The 21754-nt window shown below is 60.1% G+C and overlaps 1 protein-coding gene across 3 annotated transcripts; it reads left to right on the top strand.

Moving 5' to 3' along the window:
• The first annotated feature begins 129 nt into the window (after positions 1-129).
• NPHP4 (nephrocystin 4) lies at positions 130-20809 on the top strand. Of its 3 annotated transcripts, none has more exons than XM_054849788.1 (29): positions 130-251; positions 698-873; positions 1471-1602; positions 3439-3611; positions 3929-3993; positions 4270-4425; positions 5373-5509; positions 6338-6504; positions 6582-6708; positions 7855-8037; positions 8531-8666; positions 10865-10911; positions 11625-11836; positions 11941-12132; positions 12767-12954; positions 13543-13703; positions 14114-14294; positions 15314-15442; positions 15593-15795; positions 15868-16094; positions 16202-16391; positions 16535-16618; positions 16714-16870; positions 17189-17274; positions 17952-18037; positions 18333-18504; positions 19003-19182; positions 19934-20077; positions 20232-20809. In XM_054849788.1, the coding sequence occupies exons 1-29, from the start codon at positions 236-238 to the stop codon at positions 20370-20372; spliced, it is 4248 nt and encodes a 1415-aa protein (XP_054705763.1). In that variant the 5' UTR covers positions 130-235; the 3' UTR covers positions 20373-20809. The 3 variants fall into 3 exon arrangements, with proteins under 3 accessions (XP_054705763.1, XP_054705762.1, XP_054705761.1); XM_054849787.1 differs by having other exon boundaries at positions 17916-18037; XM_054849786.1 differs by having other exon boundaries at positions 10865-11065; positions 11625-11832.
• Positions 20810-21754: the final 945 nt, after the last annotated feature.

Below are 21754 nucleotides of genomic sequence, written 5' to 3'. Positions count from 1 at the left end.
AGCCGGGCGCGACCACCCGCGGGGGGGGGGGGGGACACGGCCTCCTCCGCCGCCGCCGCTTCCCCGCCGCCGCCGCGCTCCGCACCGCTCCGAAATCTTCTCCCGCCGCCTCTCTTCGCTGCCCGTCGGCGGGGGGGCGAGCGAGGGAGCGCGGGCGGCGGGGTGGTGAGCGGCGGCGGCGGCGCGTCCGTGTCCCCCCCCCCGGTCCGGCGCGAGGTTGGTCGTGCCCGAGAAGATGGCGTCGGGGCGCGGTGAGTGTGCGGGGGGGGGGGGGGCTCGGGCTGGCGGGCGGTGCGGGCACCTATAGCTGCCTATGGGTGTGCGAGCGTGTGCTGGCCGCCTCGCGGGTCCGCGCGTGTTGCCCGGCACGCGTGTCCGTGGCTTTACCCCGCGGCATGGACGACCCACGCGTGTATGCATCCCCGGGGGGCATGGGCCTGGCGTGCCTGTGGCGGGGGGGTGTGTGTGTGTGTGGGGTGTGTGTGGATGTATGTATGTATGTATATATGTGTGTGTGTATGTATGTACGTACGCACGTGTGGGCTGCGGTGTGTGCGCGTGTGCATTTGGGTGTCTGTGGGTCACACGCGTGGGGCTCTGTGCGCGCACGCGGGTCGTGCCCCGCGGGGGGCTGCGGGGGTCCGGGGGCCCTTTCGGCCGCGTCTCATCGGGCTCCGTGTTTCCCTCCCGCCTCCAGCGCAGCGCCCGCCCCGGCAGCCGCGGGCGGGGAGAAGCGCGATGGGCGAGTGGGAGCGGGTGTTCCTGCGGGGCCTGGCCCTGCCGCCCCCCCGCCAGCGCGGAAGGGCCCGCCCGCCGCCATCCGCCGCTTTCCGCTGCGTGCTCGGGGCGCTGGAGGGGGCTGCCCTCACCCAGGTACGGGGGGGGCCCGGCGGGGCGGGGGGTGTGTGTGGGGGGCAGCGGGTGTGTGTGGGGGGCAGCTCTGCCCCCTCGCTGGGCCCGTGGGGACGCTCCGTGGGGCCGCCGGCATCTGCCCCGGTTGTGGGGCTGAGCCCGTAAGGGCGTGGGGGGGTCGGGACGAGGTTTCTTGTTTTGGGGGGACTAACTGCAGATGTGCCAGAAGCACAAACCGGAGCCGTGCCTCGATCCCGTGCGTTTTCACCTGCAAATCTGAGGTAGTGTTTAATTAGTTTCTAATTTAATTTCTGTTAATTTTTCATTTAGATAAGTATTTTAAAATTAAAATCTCTAGGTAGCCCTGTAAAGGTCTGACACCCTATTTTTTATATGCTTAATAGTCAGTTTTCCCGCTTTTTGCTTCGCTCCTTCGACCTCTGGCTTTCAGGCCGGTTCTCCAGCGACGCACGAAGCCGTGTGCGGCCACGTGCCTGATCCGGGCGTCGATTAGAAAACGGGAATTATTTGCCCTCTCTTACCAAAGTGTGTTTTCTGCAGCTTGGGGCGCTGAGCCGGCCCGAGTGCCGTCGCCTCCCGTCCTGTTGTGCCTTGCAGGGAGCCGAGTACCAGCTGCGCCTCTCCCTTTTCGACGCCACCTACCACCGCTTCTTCGGGAGGACGTGGAGGAGCGGCTGGAGAACTGCCCGCGCCGTCCCGCCGCGCCTGCCCAGGGCAGCTTTCAATGAGGTAGGGTGCCGGGGGAGCGGCCGTGCCGGCTGGGTCTGGGAGCGTGCCGGCAGCCCCCTGGGGTGGGGTGGTGAGAGGCGGCGGGGGCAGCGATCCCGCGGGGAGGCTGCTGGAGCTGCAGGAGCCGGGTCGGAGGAGGGAGGTGTTTAATGCACGAAGGGAAAAGCCGTCTCTGCTCGAGTTCAGCCTGGAGCTGCTCTCCTCTGGTGCTGGTTTACTCCACCAGTCCGGTGAAGCGGAGCGCGCGGTCAGCACGCTGAGCCGTGAGCCTTTGAAAGCAGCAAGCCCTAAGCGTGCACCGTCGTCGCTCTGTCCTTCTGTCTGCCGCTGAGCCTTCCCTGCAGCGGTGCGTTCCCTTGCCTGCAGGCAGCAGCAGCAGCAGCAAGCCCTCTTCCCTTCCGGCACGTCCAGACCCTTTGCCCCGGTGCATCCCAGGCGCTGCCCGGTTATTAAACTTTTACACGTGGTTTATTGGAATGGGAAATTGGGGTCTTGGGTTACCTCCGGGGCTGGGTAACCGCGTGGGAGCTGCGGTGTGCTGCCGTGTGCTGCCTGCTGTGATCAGAGCCGGCGGCAGAGAGCAGTGTTACTTCACAAATGGGAAGGAAGGGGAGGCGCAGCCTCTCGCCCTCCAGCACAGCACTTTTCCCTGCTTACCTGGGAATTAAACTCACCCAAAGCTGAGCTTCCATTGCTGCTGATACCAGCAGTAAATCGGGGTGTCCCCTTACTGGGGAGATCCTGCTGCCCTGTAGCATGGACGACAGCCAAGATGTTTTCTAATGAAAATTTTGTTTCCATCTCCTCCAGCACTCTGTGCTGTGGATGAAGCGTAGCGCTGATTGGAGCCGTGCTCCTTCATTTATTTAACTCGTTAGCGGTATCTGAAAGGCATTGACTTGTGTATTTCTTCCCCAAGTGTTTTAATTACTGGCCAACCCCTGCCTGTTTGAAGAGAGATGGGAGAAAAACTGTAGCCGAGCTAGGTGCCGCACAGCACCTAATTCTGCAGTCGCTGAATCGCGTTGCCCATCCCCTGCAGCCTGCCCGGCACGCTCACGGTGCAGCCGCAGCGCTCGGGGCCTTGCGAAGGCGAGGGGCAGAGGAGAGGCAGCCCGCGGGGTTCAGGGGAGAGGAGCACGCTGTCGCAAGCCCCTGTTAGTGTTACGGAGGGAACGGCGAGCTTGGTTTTACAAGGGATCCACTTTAAGGGCTCTCTGTGTCTTTGCAAGGCCAGGCATCGATCTGCGGCCAGCGGTCATTATTTCAATGTTTTGCAATAAAAGATAATAGAATAACAATTTATTTCCCTGGCTGATGCGGTAATGTCTCTCTCCGTTATCCCTTCCTGACAGCCTGTGATTACAGTAAATGTTTTCCCTGGGACACCATGGTAATGAGTTTTTAATAGAAGGATTGACCTAGCTTTAAATCCTGTCCCGGGGAGGTGACCTGTGTCCTGTCCCCTCTGGTCCGGGCCACCCCGCAGCAGGAGGGTTTCCAGCTCCTTTGGCTTTTCCGGCATGGGGCTCGCCATGGTGCTGCGGGTTGGGGGTGTGCTGAAACCCTGCTCTTACGGGGTCTGCAGCCTGTGAGTTACTCTGAAAAATGGTTGTTAACAACCAAAAATAAGAATAAAAAGTTAATGATGTTTGTGACTTAAGGAGGTGAAGGTTTTCGAGCGCTGCCAGAGGACATTTGCCATGAGCCGCTGCCTGGAAGTTTCCGTGGATGTTCTGGTTGTGCCGCGGGCTGTCCAGATGCAACAGGTCTTGCTCTGCCTGCAGCTGCCGCCACCAGCTCTGAAATCCCCTTTCTCTCTCCTTCCTGTCCCAGACCGTTTACTTCCACACCTCCTTGAACCACCCCGGCATCACCGCCGTCGTGGAAGTGGTGGTGACGGCCGGCAAAGGGGACGGGGGCTCTCAGCATCTCTCCTGCGGCTTTGGGTTCATCCCCCTTTTCGGCAGCGGGTCGGAGGCGACGGACCTGGCTGCTGAGGACAGAACGTAGGTCTGCCCCGGCACCGCGTGATGGGGCTCACCGGGAATTGGGGTGGCAACGTGCATGGCGCTGTAGGGGGGAGAAAGGGTGGTCCTGGGGCTGCGGAGACACAGCCAGCATTTATAGAACTGCAGTTCTTTGCTGCTGGGGAAGCAGCGATGGGTTTGTAAGCGATGCCTGCCCTTTCCCTAAAGGACAGGGCTTTTCCCATGGGGACGGAGCAGGAGAGCGCTGCTTGCTGTTGAGCAGAGGCGTTGCAGCAGGTCATGGCGTGCTCCAGGGTGGATTTACTGGCCGCTCCCGGCGTGCTCTTGTCTTTCAGGCTGAAGCTGTACCACGGGACCCCACGCGCCCTGCTGCACCCACGCTTCCAGGACCCCGTGGAAAGTAAGCAGCAGCGAGATGTTGCATCTCACTCCTTTCTTGGCGGCCTCTCTTATAAGAGAGTATCGTCTGTGTCTGGTCGATGCGATGCGTGGTCTGTGCCCTGGCAGTGCTAAGTGGATGTGCCTTACTGCCAGCCGGGAAAAGCCTGGCCGGGCAACCCCAGGTTTCACTTTGGTCCCAGCATGTGCGTTTGTGGATAATGATTTCTTCAACGGCAGCGCCGCGAAGCCGTCTCCCCCTGGTTTTGGTGATTTCAGGATGTTTTCTCTTCTTCAGAGAACAAATACCTGACGGTGATGGAGAAGAGCCACCTGCAGTACACCCTGAAGCCCCACCAGCCCCTGGAGACGATATTTCACCTCCTTCCTGAAAATCTTCTGGTGTCTGGGCTGCAGAACATTCCCGGTGTGCTGCCGGCGCGCGGAGACACAAGTAAGGGCTCCTTCCCTTCCCTCACTGCCTGCCCCGCTCCCGCTCAAGGCGGCAGGTCCCCGGGGAGGCTGCGGGCAGGGCGCTGGCGTGGGGCTTCTGGGAGCAGCGACGGGTTCTCTGCAGCGCTGCCCCTTGGCAAGAGCATCTCCGGCTGCGAGGGCTGGCAGGGCTGCAGCCCTTGTGTTTCTAGCGCATCCTGAAAGATGTCAAAATAGCTTCGGTCTGTTCTCCTTCATTAATTGCTTCGCTCCTGGGAAACTGCTAGGGATAAGTGATGGTCGCTTTAATTACAGTCGTTTGGCAGAGTCTTAGGAGAAGCCCTTGCAGCTTGTTTAAAGTCATCCTCCTTGGCGGCGGGGCTCAGGGTCACGGGGGATCTGGCAGGTTCGAGGGGACAAGCTCTTGCACTTTCAGCCCTCGTTAATCTTTCCTTGTGGGTAGCAGCCTTGCCGTTCAAGCTGCTGGGATTAAAATTATCCAATCTGAAGATTGAGAGGGTAAAAAGTACTCTGAATTCTGCAGCTGAATTATTCTTCAGCTTTACTGCCTGGAAAACCCAACTGCTAGCCATCGTGGGGGTCGTAACTGTTAACATTAAAGCTGAGCGAGGTCTCCAAAGCAGCCGAGCCCCCGGTGCTGTGAAGACCACCGCTCGAGAGCAGAAGAGGGGAGAGCCGGCGTCCTGCACGGCAGTGCGCCCCAGCGCAGAGGTGGCGGTGGCTTTAAGTAAACCGATTGCATGCGTTGACACCGAAGGCGTTGGGTACTTCTGGGTCTCTCCTGGGTGTAAGGATGCGGATGTGCCGGGGAAGCTGGGGATCCCGTGTGCGACCACGACCTCTCCCCGGTGCTGCTTTCGGCTCAGGTCCAGCAGCAGGTGCCCCTGCGGTCCCGGTGACGTCCCCCTGGCTGTGGCGTGACCTGTGGCCACTGCCTTGTCTTTTCAGATGACTGCTTGCAGAAACCCCGGCTGATGAAGCCGGTCACCTGCTATCTGGAGAGGCTGTCCGTCCAGCTGTACCCTTCCCTGGAGGAATTTGAGGAAGAACTGCTGGACTTACTGAACAGCGATCGCTTACTGAAGGTAGTGCTGGTGCGGTTATGGCAGGGGAAAGCACGGTGCCCGAGCAGTAGTGCTGGCGCTTCGTTTTCAGCAGAGCGGAAAGCTTCAGATAAACTAAGCTGAAGGAGGGTCATTAAGCTGAAGGAGGGTCGATTTAGATTAGATGTTAGAAAGAAATTCTTTACTGTGAGAGTGGTGAGGCACTGGAACAGGTTGCCCAGGGAGGTTGTGGAGGCCCCATCCCTGGAAGTGTTCAAGGCCAGGTTGGATGAGGCTTTGGGCAACCTGGTCTAGTGGAGGGTGTCCCTGCCCACGGCAGGGGGGTTGGAACTAGATGATCTTTGAGGTCCCTTCCAACCCAAACCATTGTATGATTCTATGAAATGATGCTTGTGTATTTGTTTCACTTGGAGTCTCTGATTCTTTGTGCAAACCTTTTGCTTTGCTGCTGGCTTAGCATGCTGGTGCTCTGTGTTGGGTTTGTTTTGAACATCCGGACACTAATAAGCAGAATCTGGGTTTGCTCTGCTATGGAAAATGCAAGGATCAGATGCAGTACTCATCATAGATAAGGTGCAGTGCTCATCGTAGTACATCTCTTCGGGAACAGCAGCACTCAGTGTGCAGTAAGGACTGCTGGTCAGATCCTTCTTTATTTGCCAGATTTGCACCAACTCTGCCATAAAGACAAAACATTTTAATATCCATCAGCTGCTGGGGGGTGGGGATCATTTTTTGGATTTTTCTGACAGATTGCCTGAATTTTCCTGGCCACGGGTGGTGCAGGGGGGGATGCTGTGCCACCCCGTGCTGCCTCGCTGCCTGAGCTGGAAAACTTGCCTGTTGCAGGCTAATGCCGCACCGGATGGCAACGAGGTGACGGTTCGGGAGCGGCGGCTGCACGTCGGCGTCCACAATGGCCTGCGCTTCATCCAGGCGCCGCAGGTGGCCGTGCTGGTGCCGGAGGCGGAGGCGGCGCAGGGCGGCTGCGCGAGGGTGCCGGGCTCCAGAGCCAGGTAACGGGGAGACCCTCCGCTGCTGCTTCCCTCCTGCCTCGGGCACTGCCCACAGCCGCTTCTCCGTCCTGGCGCAGGGGTGCAGGTCAAGCCCTGGTCCTGAGGAGCCGCATCCACCTGAGCGAAATGGTGCCTCACCCGGCGTTCGGGGTCTGCTTCCAGCTGGAGTACGTCTTCTGTGCCTCGGGCAGAGCCGGCGGGAAGGTAGGGCTGAGCGTGCCTGCGCCTCGTCCCTTGGTAGAGCGGGGAGTGAGCCCTGCTGAGTAACTCCATCCTCTGCTCCGCGTTGCCGTCCCGCACCCCCAGTCCTTGCTGTGCAAAATATCCTGCAAATGGGCCTATTGAGTCATTTTAATTACACGCGGTTACATTTCCCCACTATGTATATGGAGAAGTGTAGCCTGCAGTGGTCCCATAGTCTTCTAGTGAGCTAATTTGGAAAATTTCAGCTTTTTTTTAATTTAAAAAAGGCTTTTCTTTAGAATTTAGCATCTATGCCAGAAAGAAGTTAACCCCTCCTGCTTTTTTTTTTTTTTTTTTTTCTTTTTCCTTCCCTGAACGCTGAGTTTTTTTCTGGAGCTTCAGCCTGATGTGCTCTGCACCTTAAAGCCAGGAGAAGTCTCTGTACTGACTGCAGAGACCACGCTCCCCAACGCCTACTTACTGATCACTTATATGTACTTCAGCTTAACCCTTCCACAGGTTAAACCCGGCTTAGCGGGCTCGGTTATCCCCTCCAGAGACCCTTTGCTATTGCAGCCCGTAGTGTGGCTGAGTTGATGGCCGTGGGTTCGTTAGGAGGCCCTGATCGTCCCGCTAAGATGCTTATTGAAAACACAGCGAGTGTCGTCTCGTTAGAGCTGTCCAGAGCAAAACTGGGGGGAAAACCTGGGGTATTGATAAAGCGGGACGCACGCGCCAGGCCAGAGGGATTTGTACTGGGGGGGGAGAAGCTGAGCCATGCCGTTGGAAGTTAGGCGTTGGGTTCAACTCCTTAAAAAAGCTGAAACCCCAGGATCCGTGGAGATCTGGGGCTCCAGACGCAGATCTGGTTGTTTGGCCGTGCCGGCAGCACTGGCTGGGGCGGTGGCAGAGCCGGTTCCCCGCGGCACAGCCTTGTGCAGAGCGGTTAATCCTAAAGCCGCTTGCCGAGCTGATCACCTTGTCCTCCCTGCCATAATTAGCAGGCTGTGAGGGTGATTGCGGGCGCTGGTAGAGACCTCTCGCTTCGCTTCTGTGCCTCTCTTTTGGCGTAAGGGGAGGCTGTGGATGCGCCGGGTAAGTGGAAGCCTTTACGCCACCTTTCCCGTCTGCCGGGGTTCCCCAGCCCTCCCCCGTCTCTCTCCCCAGGCCCTGTCCGGCAGCGCCCGCGGCGAGGGGGCTGACATGTGCTCGGTGCGCTGGGCCGTCTGGAGCCCCGTCCTGGCCGCCGGCGAGGCGGAGGTGGTCCTGCCCCTGCGCGGTGGTGCCCGCCGCGGCCCCTGCCAAGCCTTGGTGTACCGGAGCCCGCCGGGCGGCAGGAGCTCTCGCCAGGTAAGGGCTCGCTTCTGCACTGCGAATCCACGGGGACGCCGACTTCGGCTGCTGCAAACGTGCAGACTGAGCTGTCGCGTAGTTGGTCAGCGCAGTTATTGATCGCGATACTTTTTGGGGGCCACTATCACCTGAGGTGGGTTATTCCGAGTGATGTGCACACAAAAGAGACCTGGCGCCCCAGAGTTGATCAGCAAGAGGAGGCTGGGGCTGGGGAGTCACGGGGGGTGGCAGCCAAAACACGGCTGCGGTGCTCAGCTGCACGGGTCGCTCCCTGCCAGGGAGGGATGAGCGTCTGCAGAACTTGCTCAGAAAACCCTTCTGCCAGGGGGTGTGTTTTGCCTCCGCGGGGATGGGGTATTTGGTCAGCTTATTAAAGCACAGCCCCTTGCTAGCTCTGCCCCCGGCTTGCACCGCCGCTCTCCAGCTGCAGGGCACGGGGGTGGTCTCGGAGGTACGCGTGGCGTGCTGCCTGAAGGGGTTTCGCTTCCAGTTCCAGGGGAAGCACACCGAGTCTGGGACTGTCCAATTCCATGTTTCCACCGACTCGGAAGAACATCTTGTAACTGCTGCAGAGATCCTACGTAGAGACAGGGACGAGTCGGAGAAGCCTCCTACGCCATCGCTGAGTGAGTGTTTTCCAGATCGCTGACATTTAAAATATAGAGTGTGACACTGGTGTCTGCTCAGGAGAAAAAACACGACTGCACCGAGTCCCAGCGAGCTAGTTTGTGAATTACCAGGGCGAACCAAGTTTCCATTGAATTGAGTTCGGCTCTTTGTTTTCTAACTTGCAACGTCGCCCTGTGATAGTAGCGCTGAGCCAGGTGCAAAATCCCCAGGGATTTCTGGCACGGCACCTGCCCACTCCCGTTTCGGGTCACTCTGACGGTGTTTGGGCTCCCGTGCTCAACACCCAGAGCGGCTGGACGGGCGCAGCGGCTGCACCAGCAGCACGTTGTTCTCTGCCGGTGCCGCTGCTCGTCTCTCTGGACTCCGAATCCCTCCAGACGTGAGGACAGGAGAGATGTCAATTACAGACTAAGGAAAAAGAATAATAATCTTGTTGCGCCGCCGCTCAGGGAGCGTGACAGCAGCACGCGTTCCATCGGCGTGCACGGGCTGTGCCAGCGCCTAGCCGGGGAGAACCAGGCTGCGTGTGCGTGTGTGCACGTACACATCTACGTGTAGCGCAGGGTGCCAGGTGGTCGGGGTTTCAGCGCCCGTCTGCTGTGCGTGTTGGAGGCAGAAGGAGAACTGCCGCTGGCTTGGGTTTGGGCGCGGAGTAGGGTCAGTGCCCCGGGCTCCTGGAAATCCTCTCCACCTTCTTTCTGTCTAACCCCACCTTTTGTGAGCGGTGGAAAACAAACTTCCCTCTCCTCTGCAGTGTTTAAATACGTTTTATGAGCTTGTCCAGCTCCTCTGGTGAGCAGCGGGTAGCTGCCAGCCCGCGGGTCGAGGCGATGCCCGGTGCGGCGGCTGCCTGTTCCGGCGCCGGCTCCGGTGCTGCTGTGCCTTCCACGAGATGGCAGTGGCACCGTGGCTTTGCCGCAGCAAGTCCTGGCTTTCTGCCTGCGAGGAGCTGGGTTTGCTGGTGTGAGGGGCTTTGGAGCAGAAAGCTTCATGGGTGAAGCGAAGGGGTCTGGTGATGTTGGGGAAGCGCTGGGTCAGGCTCTCTGTGACGTGGCTGCTCGAGAGGTTTTCCTGGACGCCTTCCAGCCGGTGGTGGCCCGGGCATTGGGAGTTGCAGCGTGGTGAAGGGAGAAGTGAGCGTGCACCGACGGTGAGCTTGCACCCGGCGCTGGGCTGGCACACCCCGGCTTGGGGGGAGCGTGCTGGGGTGCCCGGTGAGGGGTGATTTTGGGGGGTGAGCTGCGTGGCGATTCCCTGGCTCCAGGGGGGCTGGCAGCACTGGGGAGAGCTCAGGAAGCACGGTGGTGGTCTTGGAGCCGTACGGCGAGGTGAGCAGCTGCCCGTGAGAGCCAGCCTGTACCCTGAGCTGCTGAAAAGAGCATTTTGTTAACTTGTTGTAGTGCTCCGTTGGAACATGCTGCTCTCTGGCCCTTTTGGCCAGGGGAGGCTCAGCCGGTGGTGCTGATGGTTCTGTCCATCGTCTCTTTACCAGTGGCCAAAGCCCTCCTAACCGAGAGAAAACGGTTGTCTTAGATGTAAGGGAGACGGGGCGCTTTCTTTTGTATGGCAATCAGCAGGAAATAGCTGGAATACGCATGGTGGTGAAAGCAAAATAAGGTCTCGGCATCACGTGGATGCAGAAATACAACATCTGTGCCCCTGGTTTGCTCCGAAGGACCCGCGGCTCAGCGGCACAGCGAGCTCAGCTGTGCCGGCGCGCGAGCCGAGCAGCCAAATATAAACACGATAAAGCTCGTACCGTTTCGGGGCACGAATGCATGAACAGATGAAGGGAGTGACAAGGAATAACGGAGGAGCGATGAAAACCTTAAGTATCCTAAAACTTTCACGTCTCATTAAGCATCCCACTTAGGCAGTGCCTCGTGGCCGTAGGGGAACTGCGGCACTGTCTGGGGACAGAGGAGCTGCCTTTTACGGCAAACTTACTCTAATTCCCGGCAAAATAATGGATGGCTCTGGAGATGCGCTACGTTTTCCCCCGCCAGGCAACGGACTTGTTAGAAAAATAAGTCAAATAAGTGGTTGAGAAATGGTAAGGCACCTCAATAAGCTGGTCCCACCCCCCAAAAGCAAAGGGGAGGCAGGAGGGGGCTCGTGGCCGAGGACGCAGCTGCGGCGGTGGAGCTGGGGGGTGACGGCTCCGCTAGAGCATCTCTCCCGTCCCTCTCCGCAGGTCTGTCGGCCCCGCCGCAGATGGCAGCCTCCCCGCGGGGACCAGGGGTAAGTGCCACGCGGTGGCGGGCAGCGGCGTTCCCGGGGGGTGACCCACGCGCTGAGGACGTGCTGCCGGTCCCGTCCTCTGCCGGTTTCCTGGCTGCTGCGGCCAAGAGGCACCGAGCGTCCTGGTCAGATCCCCCTCCTCCGGGGCAGCAAGGTGGACCCTGCGTACAACATGCTGGGCACGATTCCCTGAGCTCTTTTCACACCCCAAATGTGTTTTTAAGGGCAGTTCTGACTTTTGACAGCCCAGATTTGCTGGGTGCTATTGTCCCTGGTACGCGCTGACAGTGACACACGGTTTCTTCGTGCGGAGCTACCAGGATTTAGGGAGAGCTGTGAATACTGAGATCCCTCTTTATGCTTTTTTATATCTTGATGCAGGGATCAATGCACACAAATATTTTTGATGAAATGAAATGCTTCATAAGACCGCGTTAAGCGGTTTGATCTTCCTGCTGTGTTTTCTCATCCCTCCCCTTGCCAGGGAGGACGCAGCAGCTAAGTAGGAAGCAGAGGTGCGAACCCTCCAGCAGCCGAGCCGAGCCATTTCTCGGCAGAGCGGCGATGCCAGAGCATGCGGCATCTGAGCCGCTTTAGCGGGGGGGGGCTGCTGGCCCACCTTGCCACGGGGGTCTGTGCAGGGCGGGCTGCCTCGGGGGGCTGCTCCCTCGGCGCAGGGCTGCGGACGCTCACGCTCGCCGCTCTCCCAACAGCTATCGGTGTCCCAGCTGTCGGCCTCACCGCGAGGCAGGGGCCAGTCCCCGGCGCCGCACGGCCGCAGCCCTCGGCAGGAGGGGGGGATCACTCACCTGGAGGCCGACCTCGGCTCGCCGGACCCGGAGCCCTGTGCCGGCGACCAGCTGCGGGCGCTGCCCTTCGCCCCGCTGCAGGTGCCCATCGCCGCCGTGGGGCTGCAGGCAGGCAGGTGATGCTCGGCCGCCCTTCCCCGGGCTCCTGCGCCCCATCGCCCGGCCCTTCCCTGGTCTCCTGCGGTCGCTTCCGCGCAGCTCATCCCCGTTTCTCCGTCAGCTCCCGCACGCTGCTGTCCCGCGCCTCCCTGGCACGCCTGCATGCCGCCGGCTTCCCGGAGATCCTGGATCGCAACCAGGAGCCAGTAGAAATCTCGGAGCCGGTGGACCCGGCGAGTTTCAGCCCGCAGCTGGAGGAAGCCGACCCTCTGCAAGGCAACGAAATAATCCTGCAGTTCCTGGCCTTTGGCAGGTGGGACGGCAGCTCTTCATGGTGCCTTCTGTGGGCAGATCCGAGGGGCCTCCTGGGGGCGAGTCCTTTCCCCAAACCCCCCAACCCGGTTCCCCGCTCGAGCGGGAGAAATTCTTACAAAGGTGCCGCTGCCTCCAGCGCCTGCTGTGGAAGCAAAGCCCCGGAGCGTTCTGCGGTGATGCTCTCATCCTTTCAGGGCACTCTTAAATCATATTCCAAGTGTTTTTGTTGCATCCATTAGCCACAATGTGATGTAAAAGCTGATTAATGCAGGGTTTCTCCATAAATGCATGCAGAATTGAAAAAGTTGGCACCCGTGGGGTGGCTTTGGCTGGGTAAGGCCCCACTTGTGGTTTTTTTCCCGGATGGCAGTGTGCTGTGCGAAGGTAAAACGCTGCCTTTACTGGGCTCCTCCGTCACAGCATATGGCAGGAGACAGCTGGAATTATGAAGCTTTTTGGAAAGCCGAGGCCAACCATATGCCCGCTGTCTTCAGAGAAGTCCAAATACTTGCGATGCTGCCGATCTTCTCTTGTTCTTCTGCCTCTCAGCGGGTGCCAAATGCACGAGGGGCTCGTGATGGGGAGGCAGCGCTGCGCCACGAGCTAACCCAAACCCCTCTCTCTCGCTCAAGGGATGCCCGGGACGGCGCAGAGGGGACGTGGCCTCAGACCATCTTCCTCACCTTCCAGTTCTACCGTTTCCCACCGGTCACCACACCGCGGCTGCGGCTGGTCAGCGTGGATGGGGGGCTGGCGGCCGGGCAGGCTGTGCCGGCGCAGCTCCTTGTCCAGGTGAACAAGGATGGGACCCTCGGCACCGGTAAGCTCTGCTTTTAGCATCCTCGTGCGGCCGCTCCTTCTGTCAGTCACATTTGGGCTTGCCCCTGGGCTGAGGAATGAGCCACTGGCTGTTTAATAGCAAACCTCCGCTAGTTGGTTCAAATGTTCAAAACATCCAACGTTTTGAAGTAAACCACTGGTAAATGTTGGTGGCACGATTTGGCTGTTGAGGTTGCTGGCTCCCGCTGCGGCCAAGCGCCTTTGAAAAGAAAGGCAGTGTGTGAGAGCAGAGCGCCCGCAGTGAGCGGCTCTGATCCTCCTCGCTGAATGCTTCTCTTTGTTTCTTTCTGTGTCTTATTAAATTCGGGTCCCAAGAGCACCAAGCGCTTGTGGCTGACAAAGCTCCTTCTCCACCTGGAGCCGTTCATGGAAAGGAGAGGGGGGTCTGTGCAGACCGAGTGTTTCTGTGGGAGGGTGCCAGTCCCGGGGGACCTCGGACACCGCTAATTGACCGTCAGGTTCATTAAGTGGAGGAGAGCGCGTGTGCGAGCAGGCAGGCTTCTCCGGAGCAGGAGAGCATCCCTGTCCCGGAAGCTCTGTTTCCATGACGATGCCGCCTGTCTCGCAGGACCGCCGGGCTTGCAGCTGAAGTACATGGTGGATCCCGCTTTCCTGCGGCGCGGGGAGCAGCGCTGGTTTGTGCGGTACCTGGCCGAGCACAGCCTCCAGATTGACGTCTGGGATGGAGACTCCCTGCTCCTTGTTGGCTCCGCTGCCGTTAAACTGGAGGTACTGCTCAGACTGGAAGTCGTTCCCCTCAAGCCCTTGGGACTGCCAGTGACAGAGATGACCCCCGGTTAGCGTGCAGGAGGGTTGGGACCAGCCTGACCCTTCCTTTGTCCTGCGTTGAGACGCTGTGGCATTGCCCTGGTGCCGTTAGTAACCCAGCTGCTGTCAGCCCCTCCGTGTAACCCCGGCTGATGTCAGCCGGACAAGCCCCTAATCGTGGGATTTGTCATCTCCTCGAGAGCGATGGCAAAACGTTAGCTTCCTTCCACTTCCTGGGACTCCTGCCGCCTTCTAGGGCTGACCCCTCCCCAGGCGGGACAGCCAGAGACGTCCTTACCCAGACCCCTTCGCCCCCCAGACCTGCCTTCCCTGGTAACGCGTTACCCTCTCCTGTCCCTGCTTGTCCCCAGCCCCTGCTGCGCCAGGGCCGGGCGGCCGTCAGGACCCACCACGAGCTGGAGGTGGCCACCACCGAGTACGAGCCGGACGTGGCGGTGATGGGCCGGGAAGCGCTGCGGCACGGCGCCCTGCGGCCCCTCGGTGTCCGCGTGGCGGTGAGGGGCCGCCTCCACCTCTGCCTGGCCAACGTCGGTAAGAGCCCGCGGCTCGCGCAGCCGAAAGGCTTGGGTGCTGGTGCACCTCCGGTGCTGGCCGGAGCCCCTGTCTTGGTGCCAGCCACTCGGCTCCGGGCACTGCCGGGCTGCGGGCAGAGGCGTGTGGCTCCGGGGTTGCGCTTGTGGTCCCTCCTGCCTGCTCGGCTGGAAATGCTGGTGCAAGGCGGCCGGTGGCACGGGGGCAGCGCCGTGCGGTCAGGTGCTGGCAAACAGCACGGGGCTGCGGGAGAAACGGGCGGCGCACGCAAGGCTGTACCCGAAAGCAAACCGCGCTTGTAAGGATGCTATTCTTCCCAGAACCTGCTGGGCGCTTTTATTTTATATATTTAATTCCCCATCCTATAAATGTGCAGTGACTCCAGGTTTTAAAATCTTATCTTCAGAAGAAAGATTAGCTCCATTATAAGATATCTTAAATCATCGTTTCCGTACTTTGCCTGCAAAGGGACGATAAGCTCCTGGGAAGGAGAATGAGATTCACAACCCAGGGATAGGTTTAACTCGCACCGTGTGAAAGGAGAGAGGGAGGAATCTTTTTTAAATTCAAAATACTGTTGTTACAAACAGCGTTGAAGAGCTCGCTGCCCTGCCAGAAGGACAGGGCGGGGATTTCTAGGCCGGGTAAACACCCGGCAGCTTTACAGCCGGGTCCGGCTCTGCTGGGCGCACCTTTGCGGGAGAGCGTTTGCCGTGCCGGCGACAGCACCGGAAATGAAAACCGGAGCCGGTGAGGGGCTCGGCAGTGAATTGCTCGGCATGGCGCTGGGCTTTTGATGCCGGTCTGTCTCTGGGTGGGCGGCTGCGTGCGGGTAACGGCAGTAGGCTCTGGAGGGAGCGCCGAAGGGCTCGCAGAGCCTCGAGAGGAGCCTGGTGCTCGCTCCTGCTCTTCTCAAGTGTCTGCAAAGAGCTGCAGCGGGGATAGAAATTTGTGGTAGATTTTACAAGGATGAAACAGCGATGGTTTCCACTCACCTCCCCCATCTCTGCTCCTGGCAGGCCACCCGTGTGAGGAGACCCCGGGGCAGCTGCCGTCCTCGCCGCCGTCCCGCTCCCGCCCCGTGCGCACGTCAGACAGCACTGGCAGCGTCCTGGCAGGCAGCTGGTTCTCCCCGAATGCCGCCGGTGGTGAGTTCTGCCGGGCTGGGGCTCAGCCCGTCTCCCCGTGCGGGTTCGGGTCGGCAGGGTCTCTGCCAGTCTCTGCCCCTCCGGTGCTCCCCTTCCCAGCCCCACGCTAACGGGGGTGCCCCGCCGGTGCCACGGTGCTCTCTTCCCCAGGCGGGCGGGTGTTGCGGGCACGGAGGCTGGCTGAGGTGGACAGTGAGCTGGCGGCCGTGCTGCGCAGCCGCCGGCCAGAGGCAAGGCTGGCTCCCCCGGCTGTCCCCAACGAGGCTGCGGCCGCCCGCCGGCGCAAGCTGCGGCGCATGGCGCTGGTGCGGCAGCAGGAGGACGCCAGCGGCGGGAGGACGCCCCAGCTCTCGGTGAGGAGAGCGGTGCCGGGGGCCGGGGATGCTGCGGCGGCTCTGGGCTTACGGTCCCCTCTGTCCCGGCAGGGCTGGCAGGAGCAGCGCGCCCGGCACATGCAGGACCTGCAGATCATCGATGCCTACCGGGAGCACGTCAAGGGCGAGAGCATCTCCCGGATGCTCAACCAGGCCATCACCGCCACCCACACCGTGCACGCCGTGCTGGGGACGGCAGAGTTCTTTGAGTTTGCCCTGAGGAACCCCTATGGCGTCCAGCACACCGTGACCATCGAGGTTGACCACCCTGAGCTCAGGTGGGGGTCGAAGCGGGGTCTCTCCTGTGTGCGTGGGGAGATGCCAGGGTGGCACTGGCTCCCGACCGGTCCTCACCAGCATCTCCACTGCTCGCTCGCTTCCCCAGCGTCATACTAGACCCGAGGGAGTGGCGGCACTTCAAGGAGCTGACCAAGAGTGTGACGCCAGTGGAGGAGGAGATGTTCCACCTCCGTGATGACCTCAGACCTCAGGTCTACCTGCGCCCCAATGAGACCGTCCGCATCCCCTTCAAATACCAGACCTTCTCTGCGGACCCTGCGGTCGTCGCAGCGCAGGTACGTGCAGGCCCCCATTTTGAGGGGGAAGTGTTTCTCTCTGCCGTGTTTGCTTGCGTGGGGCAGGGTGGTCCCGCCGCAGGGAGCACTGCGCAGCCGTAGCCGTGCTGCATCCCGAGGCAATCCGGTCTTGCACCTCGCAGGGACCAGCAGGGCTGGGTGCCGGTGCCGACGTGGCCGCCCCCTCCCTGGGGGAGAGCGGGGCTGGGCGGACAAAGCACATCCAGGTGAGGGAGCCGGGCGAAAACGCCGCTCGAGGGGCTGCGCGGGAGGAGAAGCGTCCCTCTCGCCAAACTCTGTCCCTCCCGCCGCCCCCCGGCAGGTCTCCTTCCAGGTGAGCGGGGGGAAACCCATTGCGCTCCTGCGGGTGAAGGTGGAGCCACAGCCCCACGTCGTGGACCAGACGTTCCGCTTCTACCACCCGGAGCTCACCTTCCTGAAGAAGACCATTCGGCTGCCCCCCTGGCACACTCTCCCCGGTGAGCCTGTGGTGTGTCTGGCAGGGCTGGGGGTCTTCCTCGTTAGTCAGCTTCCACGGTTCATACGGGCCTTCCTGGAGGTGTGGGTGGCATGCGGGGAGCTCACCTCTGCTTTCTTGCTGCCTTTGGCTCCACGCTCACTCTTCATCTGCTTGCCTGCATTAATTTTATGTTTAATTCCCCGCACTGGTGTGCCTGTGCCCCGTGCTGGTACCCTGCGTAAGGGCTTCTGGTCTGCGGCTGGGGGGGGCGCAGTGCTGCAAGCACAACCAGAGAAAATGCCGAATTAGGTTTCACCTCGCTGTCTCTCCTCCGCAGGTGCGCCGGTGGGGATGCCGGGGGGGGAGCCCGAGATGTTTGTTCGCTGCAGCGACCCTGACATCATTTGTGAAACCAAAAATATGGTACTGGTTATGCTTTGACATCAGTCTGTCCTTTGTGTCCTCCTGCTGCGGGTTGTATCTGTCGGCAGAGAAATGCCTGGCGCCCACGGAGCGTCCCCGTTTGTCAGCCCGTGGCAGTGAAACGCCGGCAGCGATGAAGCCGGAATTGCCCTTCATTCCCAAGTAGAAGGAGCTGTGTTGTTTTTGTGGTTGAAGCCGAACGCCGTGCCTTATCTCCGAACGCGGGGCAGGGCATCCCCCCGCTGGGTGACACCGGGGCGGTGGGGAGGGCTTGCTCTGCAGCTGGGGGAGGCCGGAGGGAAAAATCAACTTGCCCACGTATGTGCAGATGGCGACGAAGGATAGTTGCTAATTGCTGTTGCAGAAACGCGTTAGTATGGTAATTGGATTATGGCTTGTTAGAAAACTTGGGGAAAATTTGCCAAAATTTGATTACAGATGCGGACCTGGAATGCAATAGTCATTTGTATCCTCTTTTGTAATTAAAAATACTGGAAGAGCTCAGCCAAGCTGTATAATAACTTAATAACATAGCTTAACTGGATGCTGAAAGCATCTGCTTTCGTAAGTGGGTTGGTGGCGGGTTTTTCCACTAACGGGCGGGAAACCCCAGAGTCCTCGTTATCTGGTTTGATCTCCAGGTTAACTGTTGGAACTGCGCTCTGATTTCTGCACAGGGGCCTGGGGAGCCGCAGGACATCTTCTTAAAAGTCGCCGGAGGACCAAGCCCGCAGATCAAAAAGTTCTTTGTTGCTATTTATACGTAAGTAGCAGGACCCCAGAAAAGCGGGAAAGCCGAACCCCGAGCGCGTGGCAGGGCAGGAGGGGAGCTCGCGCCGTCCTTTCCTTGCTTGCGGCTTCCCAAACTGTTTGCCATTAGGGTTTTGTGTCGTTCCCTTTTCCTCTAAATAGTCCCTGGCCAGAGCATCCCCGGTGCGCACGCTAGTGCCTTGTGAGCCAGCCGGGCTATCTCTGCGTTAGATGGTGCTTTAGGGACCAACGCGCGTTCCTTGGAAGAAGCCGTCGGCGAGCCCCGTCCGTCCGTCTGTTTGCCGCAGGGACGCCTGGCTGGCGGCGCCTGTCCAGATCTGGCAGTTCTACCTGCACTCGCTGCAGCGCCTGGACGTCAGCTGCACGGCCGGGCAGCTCGCCCGCCTCTCCCTGCTGCTGCGGGGCACCCCGGCCCCGCGCAGGGTGCGGGCGTTCACCTCCCACCCCCAGGAGCTGCAGGTAACCCCCCCCGCGGGCTCGGGGCCGGACCAGCCCGGTGAATTCCCTTCTGGAAAGGCAGCCCGCTCGGAATTAGGAACAATTTGCTGCCGTAAAGTGTTTGCGATAATTATCTTTTGATTAGAGCTGTCGTGTGTAGGATCATTGGCACGGAACCCCAGAGGGCAAATTATCTGCGTTAATGAGACTATCCGAAGACTAACAATTTCTCTAGAATCCGTTTGGCCATAATTGCGAACATGAATAATAAAAGGCACAAAAACTCCATCGCTGTCCCATAAACAAAAGCAAAAGTCTCCCCGGGGAAGCCTGCGAGGGGAGGGAGTCCCCGGGCGGGGGGAGCGGCTCTTACCCTTCGTGTAGCCGGGGTTCCGTAGTGCTGGCATAGCTGCGCAGGCTTTTAGGAGCAATCGGGTCTAGTTCATACTCAAGCTGGACGCCGCGGAGGTGCGATAGGCCACCGTGGGCGGCTGCAGCTCCTGATGTTGGTTTCTGCAGGTGGATCCGGCCGGCACCTTCCTTCTCCCCGCCAACGGCATCCAGGACCTGTACGTCGGCGTGAGGCCTCGGCGGGCCGGCAGCAGGTTCATCTACCTCAACCTGGTGGACGTGGAGTCCCACCAGCTGGTGTCCTCCTGGCTGCTCTGCCTCTCCTGCCGGCAGCCCCTCATCTCCAAGGTATGGAAAAACGTGGTGGTGGTGCTGGACCGGCGGTCGTGGTCTGGCCAGTAACCCGGGGCGGTGCCTGCTCCTTCCTCTCTTTACATCTGTGGGTGTTTTGGCTCTTGCCACCCTGAGCACACGTTTGGCTGCTCGAATAATCTCGCCCCAGCCCGAGGTGAGATGTCTTTCCGGCTGCGTTGAAGGCAGCCCCATGCTGCGGGGTGTCACCGCTGAAGTGTCCCCGGTTGTGAAATTAAAGCTGCGGCATGCTGCTTTCGATTAGCCCTGTGCTGGCAGAGGCCTTGCCTCGGATAGAAAATTAGATTTCTTGGCTAATGTCTTCCTTTTAAGAACGTTTTCCCAAACCCCTCGGTACCGGGGGAAGTTCAGATCGGCGTTTAAACCGGAGCCCCGGCCTCCTGCCGCGTGCCAGCCTGCCTCCGGTGCCGCGGGGCGTTATCTGAGCGAGCGCCACGGCTCTGCCCGGGGACCTCCGTTAATGAGCTGGAGAATGAGCTGGCCGGTCCCAGCTGCTCCCCCGGCCCTTTCTCGTTCGGGCTGGTAATTATGGCAGCGTGAGGAGGATGCTCGTGCTCGAAGGGGGTTTCTTTGTACCTGCCGGTAGAGATCAAACGTGAGGGGGGGACGTAAGGTGTGTTGGCGCGGGGGGCAGGTCTCCGTGGCCAGTTTGGAGGAGCGCCCGTCGTTCCCTCTGCCCCGTCCGTGCTCTGTGCCGCCTCTGCCACGGCTTGTGCTCGACCCGCAGGCCTTCGAGATCTCGCTCCCCGCGGGAGGCGGGAGGGGCTGCAACAAGCGCATCACCTACACCAACCCCTACCCCTCGCCCAGGCTCTACTTCTTGTGCACCAACCGACCCGACCTCCTCCAGTTCAAGGAGGATTCCTTCGAGGTACGGCCTCCTGCCGCCGGCCGGCCCCCCCTTGCCGGCGCGATGCTCGAGGGGAGCGGTGCCGTGGGAGGGCCGTGCCGGCCTGGGGAGGGTGGGCGCCTGGAGGGCTCCTGGCCCGGTCCCACCACCTCTCCTCACGGCCGTGCTCCCGCAGGTCGCCGGCGGGGAGGTGTACACCATCGGCTTGCGCTTCGCCCCAAGCCAGGGCGCGGGGGAGGAGGAGATCCTCATTCACATCAACGACCACGAGGACAAGAACGAGGAAACCTTCTGCGTGAAGGTCCTCTACCAGTGAGGCCGCCCGTGGCAGAGCGGCTGGTCTCTGCACCAGCGCCGCCTCGGGGATGCCTGCGTCTCTGCGATGGGGGGCGTGAGCCCCGTCCCCTCGTAGTCACCGTACGGAGCTGGGAGGTCTTGCTGTCGGCCGGGATCCCCGGGCGTTGCCGTGAGCGCCGGTGGTGCCACGCGGCTCCATCTGTGCAAATCGGGGCGAGCGAATGTATTGGTTACCGTGCGTCATGACCACGGGGCGTCTTTATTTTTGTTAAGCGTTACTATATTTTAGGCATGTTGGATCTTTTTTTAACTTAAAGAGTTTGCAGATCTGATTCTGTGGAATATTTTTAAAGTATTTTGTATTCTACAATGAGTTTTGTACATGCTGAACCAGTTTTCTGGGGTTTTCGATACTTTTTTTACTCATCCTTGATCAATTAAACTTGCTGTGCAGAACTGGCAGCGTGTGGGGGCATTTTCTTCCGTGGGAGGTAGAAACTTTGGGATCCCGGTGCTGCCTGGGCTTCGGTGCCATCAGCCCTGCGGGGGGGAGTGCAGGGGTCCCCTGTGTCACCCCAAATTCCCTGGAGAAGGGGAGGGGAAGGATGGGGAAATAGCGTGGGCTGACAGCTCCGGGGCTGAGGGATGGCGGCCCCCTCCCAGCACGCTGTAATCTTGCTTGTTGGGTACTAAAAGGCCCCCCCAGTTCCTCGGCAGTTTGTGGCACACCTATCGCTTGTGCCGTGATGCGTTAGGTTCACTGCACGGAAGGGGACAAACAGCGGTGAGGAAAAAGTCAGCCGAGGCAGGCAAAGGGGGGGCCCTGCCCCGCCACCATGGCTTGGTGGGGGACAGAGCCCCGGCCGGCAGCCCGTGACCCCCCGGGAGACTTGTGCCCCCCTTGTGCCTTCTCCTTACGGGTCCCAGGCCGGTGCATTAGTAGCCCCAATGAAGTCGTGTGCCGAGTTCCTCTGCCTCCCTAGGACTGATCGGAAATGACAGCTAATATTTTATAAATGATTACACTGTCTGCAGCACAGAGAGGCCCCTAAGTCGGGTTATTAAAGTAGATTAGCTGAATAATTTTCATTACATTTCCATACAACGATACTTCTTGAGGCTTATGAACGAGCTGGTGCCGTACCCTCGGCCGTGGCTCGAGTGCCAGGCATTCACAGCCGCCGGTAAACGAGATGCCGGCGGGCAGGGGATGCCGACGCAGGGGCTTGAGCCGAGCTGGCGGCTCAGCAGTCGCGCTGCCGTTAAACGTGAGCGGCTGCTGCAGCGCGTGCCTCTCGCTGATACACGTTAAGGTGCGCCCGGCTGTTTCAACCCCAAATCTGCAGAACTGGCGAGGCTGTTGGAGAAAAGCTGATCCGATTAGAAACGCGGCCCTTGGAA

The sequence above is a fragment of the Grus americana genome, chromosome 21 (genome assembly GCF_028858705.1).
Source record: "Grus americana isolate bGruAme1 chromosome 21, bGruAme1.mat, whole genome shotgun sequence".
Taxonomy (NCBI): Eukaryota; Metazoa; Chordata; class Aves; order Gruiformes; family Gruidae; genus Grus; species Grus americana.
This window is presented reverse-complemented; position numbering and strand designations above follow the sequence as displayed.

Excerpts from the sequence above, each read along its gene's own strand:
- NPHP4 (XM_054849786.1), top strand. Across the intron at positions 3,612-3,928 it reads CTGGCTGCTGAGGACAGAAC|GCTGAAGCTGTACCACGGGA; the intron begins GTAGGTCTGCCC and ends CTTGTCTTTCAG. Across the intron at positions 14,295-15,313 it reads CCTCTGCCTGGCCAACGTCG|GCCACCCGTGTGAGGAGACC; the intron begins GTAAGAGCCCGC and ends TGCTCCTGGCAG.